General features: G+C 38.1%; 1 protein-coding gene across 3 annotated transcripts in view; it reads left to right on the top strand.

Moving 5' to 3' along the window:
- Positions 1-13,190, top strand: part of gnal (guanine nucleotide binding protein (G protein), alpha activating activity polypeptide, olfactory type) — a 54,551-nt gene extending 41,361 nt beyond the window's left edge. For all 3 annotated transcript variants that reach the window (XM_041991637.1, XM_041991635.1, XM_041991636.1), the window contains exons 6-12: positions 5,525-5,579; positions 5,676-5,749; positions 6,937-6,995; positions 7,152-7,272; positions 9,506-9,636; positions 9,721-9,788; positions 10,842-13,190. In XM_041991637.1, the coding sequence (XP_041847571.1) occupies positions 5,525-5,579; positions 5,676-5,749; positions 6,937-6,995; positions 7,152-7,272; positions 9,506-9,636; positions 9,721-9,788; positions 10,842-10,988 (655 nt within the window). In that variant the 3' untranslated portion in view covers positions 10,989-13,190. The remainder of the gene's footprint in view (positions 1-5,524; positions 5,580-5,675; positions 5,750-6,936; positions 6,996-7,151; positions 7,273-9,505; positions 9,637-9,720; positions 9,789-10,841) is intronic.
- The last annotated feature ends 635 nt before the right edge of the window (positions 13,191-13,825 follow it).

Here is a 13,825-nt window from a genome sequence, read left to right as displayed (position 1 = left end):
CTGTTGGTAAAAACTGATGGAAATTTAAGTTGACCGTGTCCTAGATTGTGCTTAAAGGAATTATTCAGTTGGTTAATTATGAGCAATTTGGTGACAATAAATAGGCTTAATTTTTTATTTTTCTAAAAACAAAAACAAAACAAAAAAAAAACCCAAACTGTTAAATGTGCCACAATGGCTACATTTACATTACTCGTCATAAAGAGAACGTAGATGGCTTGCTTTTATAAATTTAGTGGCTATTGCTAGTAGGGCCGTGGAATTATGACAATATTGCTCTGTCTACATGGTTAAGCAAAAGCTGCAAGGAATCCTATATGAGAGTCTTTACTTATGCCAGGCTTCAGGTATTTATTTGATCTAAGACCATGTAATAAGGTGATACAAACTGGAAAAAACAATACTGACAATCAGATTTCTGTGTCCACATAACTCTGAAAAAGTCAGATACAAGTCACATAAATGAAAGAAATCAGATTTGAGTCATTTCAGCCAATAATATAACACATAGCATAATCAATCACAGTTATCAAACACTTCTTATTTTACATATGTTTGACTTTATTTGTGCACCTCATTTTTCCCCAACACTGATGTTCAATTTATTTCCAGGAAACACTGGCATTGGAAAAAACTTCCAAATGAACACTTGATCTTCCAGTTCGAGGACAACCACATGGAAGCCCACTTTATCTGCTGAGCTACAGCCTAATGATTTATTCAGACTTTTAAATATGAGAAATTTCTGCTCCTTCTGTTGATGTTTATTATAAATTCAGTATTTTGGGATTTTGATCTGTATATATTTATTTCCAAATAAACAATAGAAAAAACAATCTGAAAGTTGACCAGCAGTGGAAATAGTTGTTAGCAGCATCCAGTAACCTTCGATGTAGAAAATCTGAACTTTTTTTTAATGTTTTGGTGATTTTCCTGCGGCTCTCGTATCTCTTCTGCCTCTGCCCACTCCACATATTTTGTTTTTTTTTCTAGATATGGTTACCACTTTGTTGTAGTTCACTGTTGAATAATTTTTAAATAAACTCTTTTCCAACTAGGATGGTGTTGCTGAGTTTTAAAATGCTGTCACCAGTCGGTTGGATACTAAAGTGGAAGTCCATTATGCTGGCCTGACCGGCTCAAAATATGGAAACTATTGATCCGATTCTGTGCACTGCTAATTAAAGATGGTCCGCTATTTGTAAAAAGTCAACACAATTATCAAATGAGCACATGAGGCTGGGTGTTTGTTGGTGGGAACGTTGGCAGCTTGTTGAAGAGATTTTTTTTTGTCCACAGGTTTTATTTAAGTGTTTTGTAACTTTTTATTGTCTTTTGATGTCTTAAAGTGGCTTTTTTTTTTGTTGTTATTGTTGTTTTTTGCACGTCCTGTGATGATGATCTCTTTTGCTAGACCTTGTCCGGTTCACCCTGTTTTTAGCTTTGTTTGTGAGTGTTTCTTAAATGTTGTGGCTCTTGTGGCAACTGAATGGCAAAAGAAATTATACTGGTGTTCTGGAGGAAGTCTCCAATGAGCTGCATGATGTCCCTGAGCTCTAGTGTGAAATGTTTTAATATCCTCCACCATCATCTTCCCTCTGCCTCCTTTTCTGCTCAATAGGCAGCAACATGTGACCTGCACCACGTGGGGCTGAGGCCTAAGGCCCCCAGCATCAACTCTCTCTCAACATATTGGTGTGTGTGTGGGTGACGTTCAGGCTGTGCATGTGCGTGTGTGTATTCATGCTTGTGTCTGTGTTTCATGGAAAGATGAGGCAAACAACACAGAAAGACCAGGCCAAGTCAAGTGATACTGTCCATAACAAAGCCTATACATAGCAACACAGACTAGCCCGCAGGACCAGTAGAGTGTGTTTAGGCTAAATACAGAGCCAACCCAACCCAGAGGAGAGAGCTACATTGAGGGGGGCAGTAGTAATTTCTTTTACATTCAGCCTGCCAGTTCAGAACAAACTGTCATGGAACTTTAAGAGGCCTCTTTAGGAGAGGGGCTGGTGTGTGAAGACAAAGATAAATGAAAAAATTGCAGCTCATTTAATTTGGTTTCACGGTGGAAGCGGTCAAACCTAAAACACACATATGAATACTGAAGCATTCTTTGCCATGTACGTACTGTACACAGACTGAAAACACATAGAAAACTGGTGGCCTGGTATCCCTCAAACCACAAGTTTGACAAAATAACCACATCACACAAAGATCACTGATGCCAACAGAGAAGAGTTCTGGGAGGAAACTGAGGGAAAACAACATAAACCACACATTTCCCTGGACATTAAACCCAGCTCATCTATTTGTAGCTCTTAGCCAGAATGATTATAGTCACAGAAAACTTTTTTTTCTTTTTTTCTTTTTTTGATAAGGCATTATCTGGACAGCCACACAGTAATCAATGTTATCAAATCTTTTCTAGCTTTTTTTCCCCTGGATTCAGCAGCCTCATTCTTTTCTTTCTTTTCTTTTATTTATTCTTATCTTGTATAGAGACTATATTTGAATCTCCAACACTCCACCGATAGTATTTCTGTCACATGGCAGTCACAAAGCACTCAGTAATTATAACCTAGCTAAGTTTCTGCAATAAAGACTGGCTAAAAATACTCCCACATTAGAGCAGTAATGGGGCAAAAGCTGGAGTTTTTTTGTGTTTTTGTGAGTGAATATCTATTTGTGTCTACTTGGGGGTGATCAGTGTGTATGTATGTATGTGTGTGTGAGATGCTCAGTTTCATTTTGTGTCTTGTGAAATACAGTACAAAGGGTTTGTTTTGTGCAAAGAGCAGCACTAACTGGTATATACTATATATACTGTGTACACACACGCAAATGCCAACCAGAAATTCTATAGAAGTTCTTTAATGAATGAAAATTATTTAAAGTCTCCATTTTATAGTCATATTTTTTCCATATCTATTTGCTGCCTTTTAGACCATCACAATCTATCCATAAACATTATTGCTCTGTATAGTCAGCAGAAATACTTATCTGTCTTTATAAGATGCTGACAGAGCAGTGGTTCCCACCCTAGGTGTTGGGAAGTTAGATAAAGAATTTATATCACCGGTGAGAATAAAGAAAAAAAAGTTTAATCTTTGCCTCTCTGAAATACAGCTTAGTTTTGCACCTGTAGGTCTCAAACTACTAAAAATATTATTATTAAACAATCCAAATAACCCTTAAACATATATCATAGTGAATAAGAGTAAAAATAAATAAGCTTCCATCATCAAATTCCTTTACAAAAATCCAGTAGTAATAAACTGCTCATGTGCAGATGTTCTGCAGAGAGGTTTATGTTCAGGATGACGGTCTAAAGGGTCCACTCAGTTTTGCAATCTAGCCAAAAAGTAACAACAGTCCAAAGGTCTGATTGTAAGTTAAAGACAGAAAAGTATTGAGAGAATTTTACACCGAGGATTAGACCAGTAATCAGTCTGGTTAATAAGTACGTAATGTTATGTATAGCAAAATAATAAATAAGCCATTTTTAGAAGTGCTTCACATTGTTCACACTGCTAGTGTGTGATGAGCAGATTTTAATAACTTTAAATGATAGCATAGTAATCAGAAACTGAAGTAGTACATGCAAGCTGAAAGAAGCTGTATTTATTTTTAAATCATTGGGTTCTTTGTTGAAAGCTATAAATTAACTCCTAAAGTTAGTTTTCAATGTCACCTTCATTTCCTCTATGCTCTCTGATACGCCTGATACAGTGGATCTCATGAAATTAGTGTGAGAAAGTTAAGTTCTCTTTCAGAAATAGCCTAACTTCTCCTTTCGTGTGGACTGTGTGAGGCAGAAATAGTCAATGTGATGAAAACATTGTCAGAGCACATGAGCAGTGTGGCTGTTATCTAATGGTTTATAATGCAGCATTCATGCTCAGTTATTTAATCCTAGTTGGGTGTGTTAGTGTGCTACTTTTAGGACTGAAGTGAAAATGAAGTGACAAGTTGTACCCGACAGAAACTCTAACCGTGTTTGCCGATCTCCTGTGCATCAGGTTTCCTGTATGCTGCAGCTTTGTTGTCTGTCTGGTGACATCCTGAAACTGCAGATGGTTTGGTTAGAAAATCAACTGTGGTGAGAGGATGGCCCTGTTTAGTCCACATATGTGTCATAATTACCAGTCACTCACTGACACCCATCTATCGCTTTTCCTCTGTCAGAAAAACTTTCTTCCTGTTGTAGTTTGTGCGCAAAAAATATTGCAGGGTAACATATGGTACGTCAGTTACAATATTAAATTAATATGCTTTTATTATTTTCCCCAGTCAGGTCACAAAATGGCATCAGAAGAATCCAAAGTGCCATATTCAGACTCTGGATTTGTCTAAAATTCAAAGAATATACCATAATTCTGACAAAGAACTGTAATAATTTCCTGCTTTTAGGGATGCTGCCTCTATCCAATCTTCCTTGCCGTTGATAGAAAATGTTTTGTCACAATAATTGTCTATTTACTTTTAATTAGTAGGCCACTTTTTGCATGGTTTGATCTACCTTGTAAGAGTTAATAATAACAGCAGTACTTAAATGTGACATTTAAGGGCATTTAGAGTTTTCTTTAAGAGGAATAAATTTCTATTTTAAGTTCTTGAGCTTTTTGCGGTACAGAATTGGTTAATTTCTAACCATGATCTGTGACTTACTTAGTTACACTAACAGATGGGTTAATTTCTAAAGTAAACCAAAGATGGATTAAAACTGATTTGTAATGAATCATAGTGTACCACCTTAGAATACTTGTATACCTATTTGCCAAAGCAGCTATACTAATGGGCCTTTATTTGTATATATTTATGTCTGAATGTTTCGTGGCCTTTGGAGTGGCCTTGTTGAACTCTTTTCTTGGAGTTATCCATATCATCCAGGGGGCCTGTGTCACCGTGTGTCCCCAGCCTTGGTGTCCCGAGCCTGCCTGCTGTGCTGCAGAGAGGCCCAGCTGCTGCCACTGCTGCTGCTAATTCCACTGCTGCACATGCTCTCTCTGTAGTGAAGAGATGGCAACAGCAAGCTGTCTAACCTCCACAATAACCGCCTTATGTAATCACTCTGGCTAGAGACAGACCAAAATAGCCCAGACTGAGCATGTATGCCCTCTTGTGGCATGCAGCTGCCTTAACGCTGGCCTTCCAGGCCTTTTCATGGACTCAGATATGGTGATCAAATTGGTGATAATAGCAGCACTTCATGGGTGGGCTTATGTAAGTTTACTTTTATTTTTATTTTTTCTATTTCTTTTTTTTTTATTATTATTGGTATTGCATGAAAGTGACTCATGCTGAGTGACTTAATTTTGTGAGATACACTGTGGCTCAGAGTGTAATTTGGTTTTTGTATGGCTGGGTATTCATGTAGGCAGTTTTCCTAGTTTTTTTTTATTTTGTTTAGTGTCATTCTACTTTTTTTGTGTGTGTCTATTTGGATCTTTCCACAACTGAATAAAGTGTTTGGATCTTTTAGCAAAAATCTAGATCTGTCCTGTTTCTCTCGTTATAGTTTCCTGGACAGAATCGACTCTGTAAGACAGAGCGACTACACACCAACAGACCAGGTCTGTTCTTCTGCTTATCTGCTCAGTGTACATTTTTATTTATTTATTTTTTTTATGTTTCAAACTTGCTTATTTCTTTTTCTCCGTGATGTGCAGGATCTGTTACGCTGTCGGGTGTTAACTTCAGGGATTTTCGAGACGAGGTTCCAAGTAGACAAAGTGAACTTTCAGTAAGTATTTTCTTTGCTTTATAACGGACATAAACATAGTGAAAGTTTTTTAGCAGTTTATTGGTATATTTATTAATTCATAATTTTAGTCTTCTTTTTTGCCCTGCCAATAGTGGCAAGTGGCATAAATCAAAATTTCAGATGGCTATTTTAGAAATAAGCAATTTAAAAAAGAAGCCAGAAATAAAGCATCACTATCACAATAAAATCAGTGTTATCAGTGCATTTCTAGCTTATTCTTTTTCACTTCTATACATGAATTATTCATGTCCCACAGAGAAGCATTGTTCTGTCACATCCACATCCACTATTATATCCTCTGTTATGCACCAAATTTTCCAAACTCTTTAAAAAAAAAAAAGAAAGGAGGCTCTCAAGGCATTTTCCAGTAATTTTCTTTTTTTAACATTTGACTGTGCCCCCTTTTTGCATCACTGTTAGGAATAATCAGACTGGAATGCCCTCTTGGGCGTTCCTGCTATATTTACCTTGGCCTCGTGTTAAGAGCCTGAAATGTCATAAGTTTGTTCCCTCTAACGGCAAAGCATTCTCTAACAAAGCACTGAGCCCAAACCTGCTCGACAGCCGGAATTGGGGGTGAAAAGCACGTCATCGAGGTGACTTAAATGTAAAACAAGAAATATGGTTTCTGAGCCAGATGAGTTATTTACTGATGGCTGCAGTTATAAGAGCAGCTGATAAAAGTTAGAGTAAATGCTTTGATGCCGTCTGATGACATGATGCATTTCCGCTGTCGCAGACACAACAGTCTCATTCTACCATCTGAAATAGGTCTTTGTGTCACATTATATCATCCTGAATGATTGAAAAAAAAAAGATGCGGGTCAAGATTTCCCTCTGGGTGTGCATTTTCCATTATTCAGTTATGATGACTTCCAAATATCTAGCCTGGGTCATGCAGGCCACCATCCATCTAATTAATTTTATTAGTCATTTTATTAATCATCTATTTATTATTCACATGTCCGTATTTCACCTGTTAATGTCAAGTTTATCTTTTTCCAAGCAGACCTGAGATCGGTATCACTTGTATCAGGCGTTTGGTGATAATCTAGTCATTACATCCATATTATGAGACCTGATGCCATCAGCCTGTGATCACAAGGGGGCAGCAGTGAGTGTGTCGTTACATCTGAGTCTGACCCAGTATTTTGTCTCCTTCACAGCATGTTTGATGTTGGAGGCCAGAGAGATGAAAGGAGAAAATGGATCCAGTGCTTTAACGGTAAGACTTTCAGCCAGTCTGTTAACCACACTTCTCCTATCGCATCTCAACCCTTTTTCTTTGCCAACGTCATCATGAGGCCATCTATTATTTCCCTTTTTATTCCTAAACATGTCAAAAAGCTGCCCTGACACTGAACCTCTGCTCTCCTTCCAGACGTCACTGCTATCATCTTCGTGGTGGCTAGCAGCAGCTACAACATGGTAATAAGGGAAGACAATAACACCAACAGGCTACGGGAAGCCCTGGACCTCTTCCGCAGTATTTGGAACAACAGGTGAGTCAGTACCTGCTATTTCAATTAGAACTGTTGAACTTAATGCATTAATGCAAAGATCTGTGGAATTAACAAATTTGTAAAAGACTCCAACTCTTTATGGCAAAATTGATTTTGCGAAGGCCAATGTGGCTTAATCAAGAGATGGCAAACACAAGACAATATATAGAGGATTTTACATATAATTAAATAATTGAAACAAAAGGGAGAGAGTGCTCCTCAGCCTTGATGCAGAAAATCCTTTCAACTGCATCAGCTTGACAATTTTATATCTTTGTTAGAAAAATATAGCCTTAACACAAACTCAATAAACATAGCCAAAATACTTTAGTAGGACCCTATGGCCAGAATAAAAGTCATTGGTAATCTCACTAACTGGTTCCAGCTGGAAAGATCTACTAGACAGGGCTGCTGTTTATCACCCACCCTTCATCAAGCCTGTGGCTCAAGCAGTAAAGGAAGATGAAGGAAAAGCAGGGATGGAGGAGAAGGACACAGAGCATTAAATTGGGCTTTTTTTGCTGATGACAGTCTAATTAGTCTAAAACAATTAGATATAAGCCTTTTTAAACTCATGGAAAAATGTGACTATTTTAATCATTTACCAGGTTATAAACTCAATGTTACAAAAACACATATATTTCCCATAAATTATACTCCACACCAAGTAAACAAACAAGCATACAAGTTCAAATGGAATGCAAAAGCAATAAAGTACCTAGGCACGATCTTTGTTAGAAATTTAACAAAACTACAAAACTGTATGAACTGTATGTATGTACAGACCTGTCAAAGGAAAATGTACAGTGTGAGGACAGATATCTGGTTAAAATAACGCTAGTCACAGCCAAGAAAGGAATCACTAGGAAATGGTATAGAAAAGACCCTCTCACTATGAGGAAATGGATGGACACAGTAGAGGAGATTTTCAACGTGGAAAGACTCAAATATAAATTGAGATGAAAACAAACTGAATTCGAAATCAAATGGGACAAATGGACAGCATACATGTCTCACTATAGGGACGCCACTAAAGACTGAATGACGACAAAGGCGTTGCGTCATTCTAACAAAAGACAAGTACCCCACTGACACTGCTGTTCTTTGTTCTCATACACTGATAATCAATAAAAACTGAGTTTTCAAAAAAAAAGTAAAAGAAATCCAAATTTGGCATCTCAGCGAGAGAAGCTGATTTGGGGCCTTGTGACAACAGTGACCCGAATCCACCAAAAACCATTTTATCCTCCTTATTTATGAAGATTCTGACAGTTTTCAAGCCTGCAGGATGACCCATCGGATATATTGAAGTATTAACCGCTCAGTCGCTGCATCTGACCTGCTGGTCCACACTCCTTACCAGCTGGTTGTGGTCATGCACCAAACTGCTGCTTGCCAGAGTAGAATGGAGTTGTTTCACCGAAGCACCTCTATCACAACGTCAAGCATGTATTTGTTGAGGCTGTAAACACTTTGCTTTAGGCAGTCTCCAAGCTAGGTGTTTATATTTTGAACTGTGATTAATTGCGACTGTGATTAATCAGATTAAAAGTTTGAATCATGTGACAACCCTTATTTCAATTCCAGGGGGTTCTCCTTTATTGTTGTCTTCTCATGCTTATTACTGTTCTACAAAAACCTCAGTGGTTCAGTACTTAATATTTCATTTTTGCATCTAACTCACCCTTTAAAATCATACAGCTCTCCAAACATTTAAAACCGTTTCTACCAGTGAGAGTGACATGACAGTTCACGTTAGGTGGTGTGATAAAGAACTCTTACTGGCTTCTTATTAGGATTTGGTTCTATGTGTTGAAAGTAGTACACATATGTTAGGAGCTCTGATCTAGTAAGGTTGCCATCATGACTTTTATGCCAGCTTCACACCGGCAGCTGGGCGTGCACAATACTTATGGCATACATCATAATTTTAATTTCCGCTCCTACGTTAACAGATTAAAGCACCAGTGGCCTCGAGCTGTGCTGCAGTCACATGAGTTTCAGTACGGCATCCATTTTTCATGTCTGAGATGAGTGTCATGGAAGCGGTTCTTAGCAGAACCCACAGCCAAGACATTTGTTGGTCATGATTTCCTTTTAATTTTGAGAATCGCATGTGACTGGTCTCAAGTCTTTGATGTCTTGAGTTTGAGTCATACTAACCATGGACTACATGAAACTATGGAATTATGTGTTGCTGTTTCCTGACTGGTGTTTGTCATTTATGTTTCAGATGGTTACGCACTATATCAGTCATATTATTCCTGAACAAACAGGACATGCTGGCTGAGAAAGTATTAGCTGGAAAATCCAAAATTGAAGACTACTTCCCTGAATATGCTCGCTACACCATACCAAATGAAGGTTTGTCCCGGCTAAACTTCCTGTGATGTACTTTTAACCTTGCTGTCTCGACTCGTATTAACAGTGACCCTGCTGTTCTTACAGCAACTCCTGAACCCGGTGAAGACCCAAGAGTGACGAGAGCCAAGTTCTTCATTCGAGACGAGTTTCTTGTAAGTACATCACCACATGTCTGGGCTGTTTAAAACGAGCCAAAGTTCATCAGTGTCCAACCATGAATAGACCTGTCCTATTAATTTCTAACTCGGTATTTAATAGTCCTGCTTGTAGTCCCAGCTGTGCATATTTTGTTGCTTTGAACTCATTGAACCTTTTCTGCTGTTGTAAACCACATCATGAGGACAAGCAGTCTGAAAGTTAGCAGCTGTTTTTTTTTTTTCTTTAACTACCATCACTGTTTTTGTACAGCCTCTGATTATTGTGATTAGAACGTACAGTTATGTGAACAAAAATAGCTTTTTATGAAATCTGATCTGTGAATAGAGGCTATGTAGTTGTTTTCTACATGCTGATACTGTTCCCATGGTTACTTATGACTGTGAGACTCAAATACCATTATTATCTATATTATTGCTTTATTTTTAGCTTTTAATACCTTCTTAAAAAATGAAACGTGTATTTCCTGGTGTTTGCAAAAAAACCCAAGTTTGTCTCTCATGATATGATAATGCTTATCTTACATATTAAAATAAAGACATCAGTGCTTGTGGTGGCTAAGACAAATCTAATTTTCTCTTAATTTAGGTCTTGCATGGTAGTTTTGCCAGTGCTGAACACATAATAGCTATTTGTGGTCAGGGTAGCTGTATTTAGATGCAGTTCTTCTTCTTTTTATTATTATTTTCCTAAAATTTCCAGCCCTTTGTTCAGATCTACTCCATGCTTTTTATCTTTATTGTTTAATAAAAGAGGAAAAGCCCTTGTAATGTCAGATTAAAATAATAAAACTTAAGCAATTTTACCTTTAATTTGCAAAGATGTGACTTTGAGTAGCTGTTATAAATGTAAGGACTTTGCTTACTTTTTTGTGTGAGCGGCAGTGAAGCACTCCTATGACTCACATTTTGAGTCGCAGAGACAGGAAGTGGTCTTATTTGATGTGTGTTGTTAAACCAGCTATAGCACACCACAATTTAAAACTGAAATGAAACCTTCCTCCTGGTTGTTTCCTGACATCTCGCGTCTTGTTTCCCCCCTCCCCCCAGCGGATCAGCACTGCGAGCGGTGACGGCAGACACTACTGCTACCCCCACTTCACGTGCGCTGTGGACACAGAGAACATCCGGCGGGTGTTCAACGACTGCCGGGACATCATCCAGAGAATGCACCTGCGGCAGTACGAACTCTTGTGATGGATGGGAGACCGTCTCTGTCAGCCTTCTGTGTTATTTTTTTTCCACCATTCTGCATCCTTGATGAACCCTTCATCCTCCTCCTTCTCATCCTAACCCCACATCCCATAAAGAGACCCTCAGACCACCCCTCCTGTTGAGGACTATGAAGTACTACTGAAGTGTGTCAAAACCTCTTCCTCTTTTTAACTTTTTTTCTCTCTTTTTTGTATTAGTTTTTTTTTTATTTTTGGGGATTCATTCCCATTTCTCCAATGTAAAAGGAAGGTTGGGGAACAAAGTTTGTTGTGTGCCGCTTCTTCTTTTTTCTTTTTTCAGATTTTTCTTTGAGTCCTTCCTTCTGAATGCCTTGATTTTTGTCATTCCACTAAGCCTTGGGCTACCTCCTGATGTAATTTTTTTTGTTTTTGCCCCTTTGTGTCCTGTTTTTTTTTTCTCTCATTGGACCTGGACTGGTGGGTGTGGAAACAGAAAACACACCTGCAGGACCTCAGTGCAGAGGCGGTGTGTGTAATGAAGAGAAGGAGGAATTCCATGTGAGCGAGCGTATGTGCGTGTATATGCTTTTGTGTCACCCGCCAGTTAACGCTGGCACCACCATGACTTTTCTGCCCCCTTTTTTTTGCCTCGTCACCCCCCTCGTCGTCCTCCTCCTCCTCTTCCTCCTCCACTCCGACTCGCTTCTAGTGGATGGAGAGGAATCGAGCGGGTGAAGAGATGAAAATGCACTTTTCATCAGGTTCCTTAATATGTTTTTCTCTTGTTATTGTTTTTTCTCCAGAGGAAGCATACACACAATGTAGCATCACAATATTTATTACCCTGTCACAATGTTAGCTTGCCGAGCTGCAGGGTGGACCGAGCAGCCGAGAGACATGTGGAGTGAGAAATTAAAAGAGGGGAGGGGGCGGGATATAACGGCGAAATGAAGACTGATTTAAATGACGGAAAAGGGACTGAGCTTTCTGCACCTTAGCCCTGCTGCCTCCACAGACTCGGACCTGCGTTCTTTTTCCACACAGACCATCCTTTTAGCTTAGAGATACTGACGGAGAGGGGGGGGGGGATATGTATTGTTCTTTTTTTTTGTTTTTTTTTGTTAACTTGTACACTGTGCAAGGTTGAATTATCCTGTACAGACTGTAAAATGTAATATTATTTTGTACAACTTAATTGAAAGAAAAACAAATCTACTTGTAGATTTTTGTGCCTTGATTATGGCTGTACCTGTAAATGAGCTCAGATGTAAGTATGTTTTCGACTGCGCTGTACAGCTTGATGTCAAACTCTATCTGCAGCGAAAGACTGCGGGTGGGGAACTTTCTCTGTAGAGTTTAGTTTTTTCTGGTTTATAAAAAAAGAGGAAATGCTGTTTAGTAAAAAATAAAAAATAGGGAAAAAAAAATCCTAAAAACCTGTATACATTATGCAAATTAACCACTTACCTGCAGTGAAGACCAGATGTTGCAGCGCCATGCCTTTTTATTTTCTTTTCTCCTTTTATTATATATATATATATATATATATATTTTTTTTTTTTATTTCACAGCTTTAAACAAACATTGGAAATCCATTTAAAGTGTCCAAATTGCAACCTGGTGTTGTTTTAATAGGAACCAACTTTTTTTCGTTTCTTTTTTGTTGGCTTTGTTTTTTTTTTTCCAAATATAAAGTGTGTCTGAGATCTATACTGAAGTGCGTGCCTGTGCGCATGTGTACATAAAACAGAGTCACAGAAGCATTGTGTGCGCGTATGAGAGGATGAGCGTGTGTTGTGTGTAAAATTTTATAAATGTATGTACATGTAAATTTATAGGTCTATATAAATATATATGTACAATTATACATGTTTAATTATGTGTGTGCCTAGGTGTACATACCTATGTATGTATACGGTAAATATGTATACATACACACATAGGAAAGCATGTTTAGAATGGAGATGAATAAATGAGAGCGTGCAATATTAGTAATTCTTTGGTCCTTTGGAGCCATAACTTATGGCACAGGCACTATGAATGTGTGAGCAGCACCCAACAAGACGAGCTCTTCTTGTACAAACAGCATCAGCCTTTTCTTCTGCTACAGTACACGTCTATACCCGAAAGAGAGTGAACTGACTGGAGGTGCAAAAACCTTGTTTGGCCTGGGAGGATGATTAAATGACGTTTTTATTTTCTTTAAATAAAGAGGCACATTAGAGGACTTTTGCTTTATTTCCATCTTGGTGTCCAGTTGTGTTCAGATTTGTTGCCAACGAGGGCTTTTTTTTTTTTTTTTTTTCCAGACTGCTGTGCAAGGCCAGAAATGTCCTTACCAAGATGGGGTTTATTGGTTATACATTGGGATTTTTTTTCTAGAGTTAAAATCCCTGCACAGCAACACAGCTGCTCTGATTAATTAGGAAGGTTTCATTGAAGATATTTAAGCTATAAAGCTGCGAATAATCAATTAATATGGCTTTGTTCTGCTGAGCTGTGTACTTCTACACCATGTTGACTTGCAGGACACTTGAATGCAACTCTAAATTGAAGGAAAAATTACTCAAATCATTACTGTGGTCATGCATGGATCTCAATAAGTGAGCCTTACCAAAACTGTCCAGATGATAAAAAAACAAACAAAACAAGGACAGTAGTTCTAGTGATTAATCTGAAGAGTGTAACATCTATATAGTCATAATAAGCAGGTTTAAACTTCAAACCGGAAGAATCAATGCTCCATTTTCAGGGCTTATACACCAAAAAAAACACACACACACTTGTTTCCAAAAAGCGTTGCAGTGGGCTGTAACAGTAAATCACATGTTTTCCTGCTGTGACAAATCAAAACATCTG

The sequence above is a fragment of the Melanotaenia boesemani genome, chromosome 8 (genome assembly GCF_017639745.1).
Source record: "Melanotaenia boesemani isolate fMelBoe1 chromosome 8, fMelBoe1.pri, whole genome shotgun sequence".
Classification (NCBI taxonomy): domain Eukaryota; kingdom Metazoa; phylum Chordata; class Actinopteri; order Atheriniformes; family Melanotaeniidae; genus Melanotaenia; species Melanotaenia boesemani.
The sequence above is the reverse complement of the archived record's forward strand: the minus strand, read 5'-3'. Positions and strand labels throughout refer to the sequence as shown.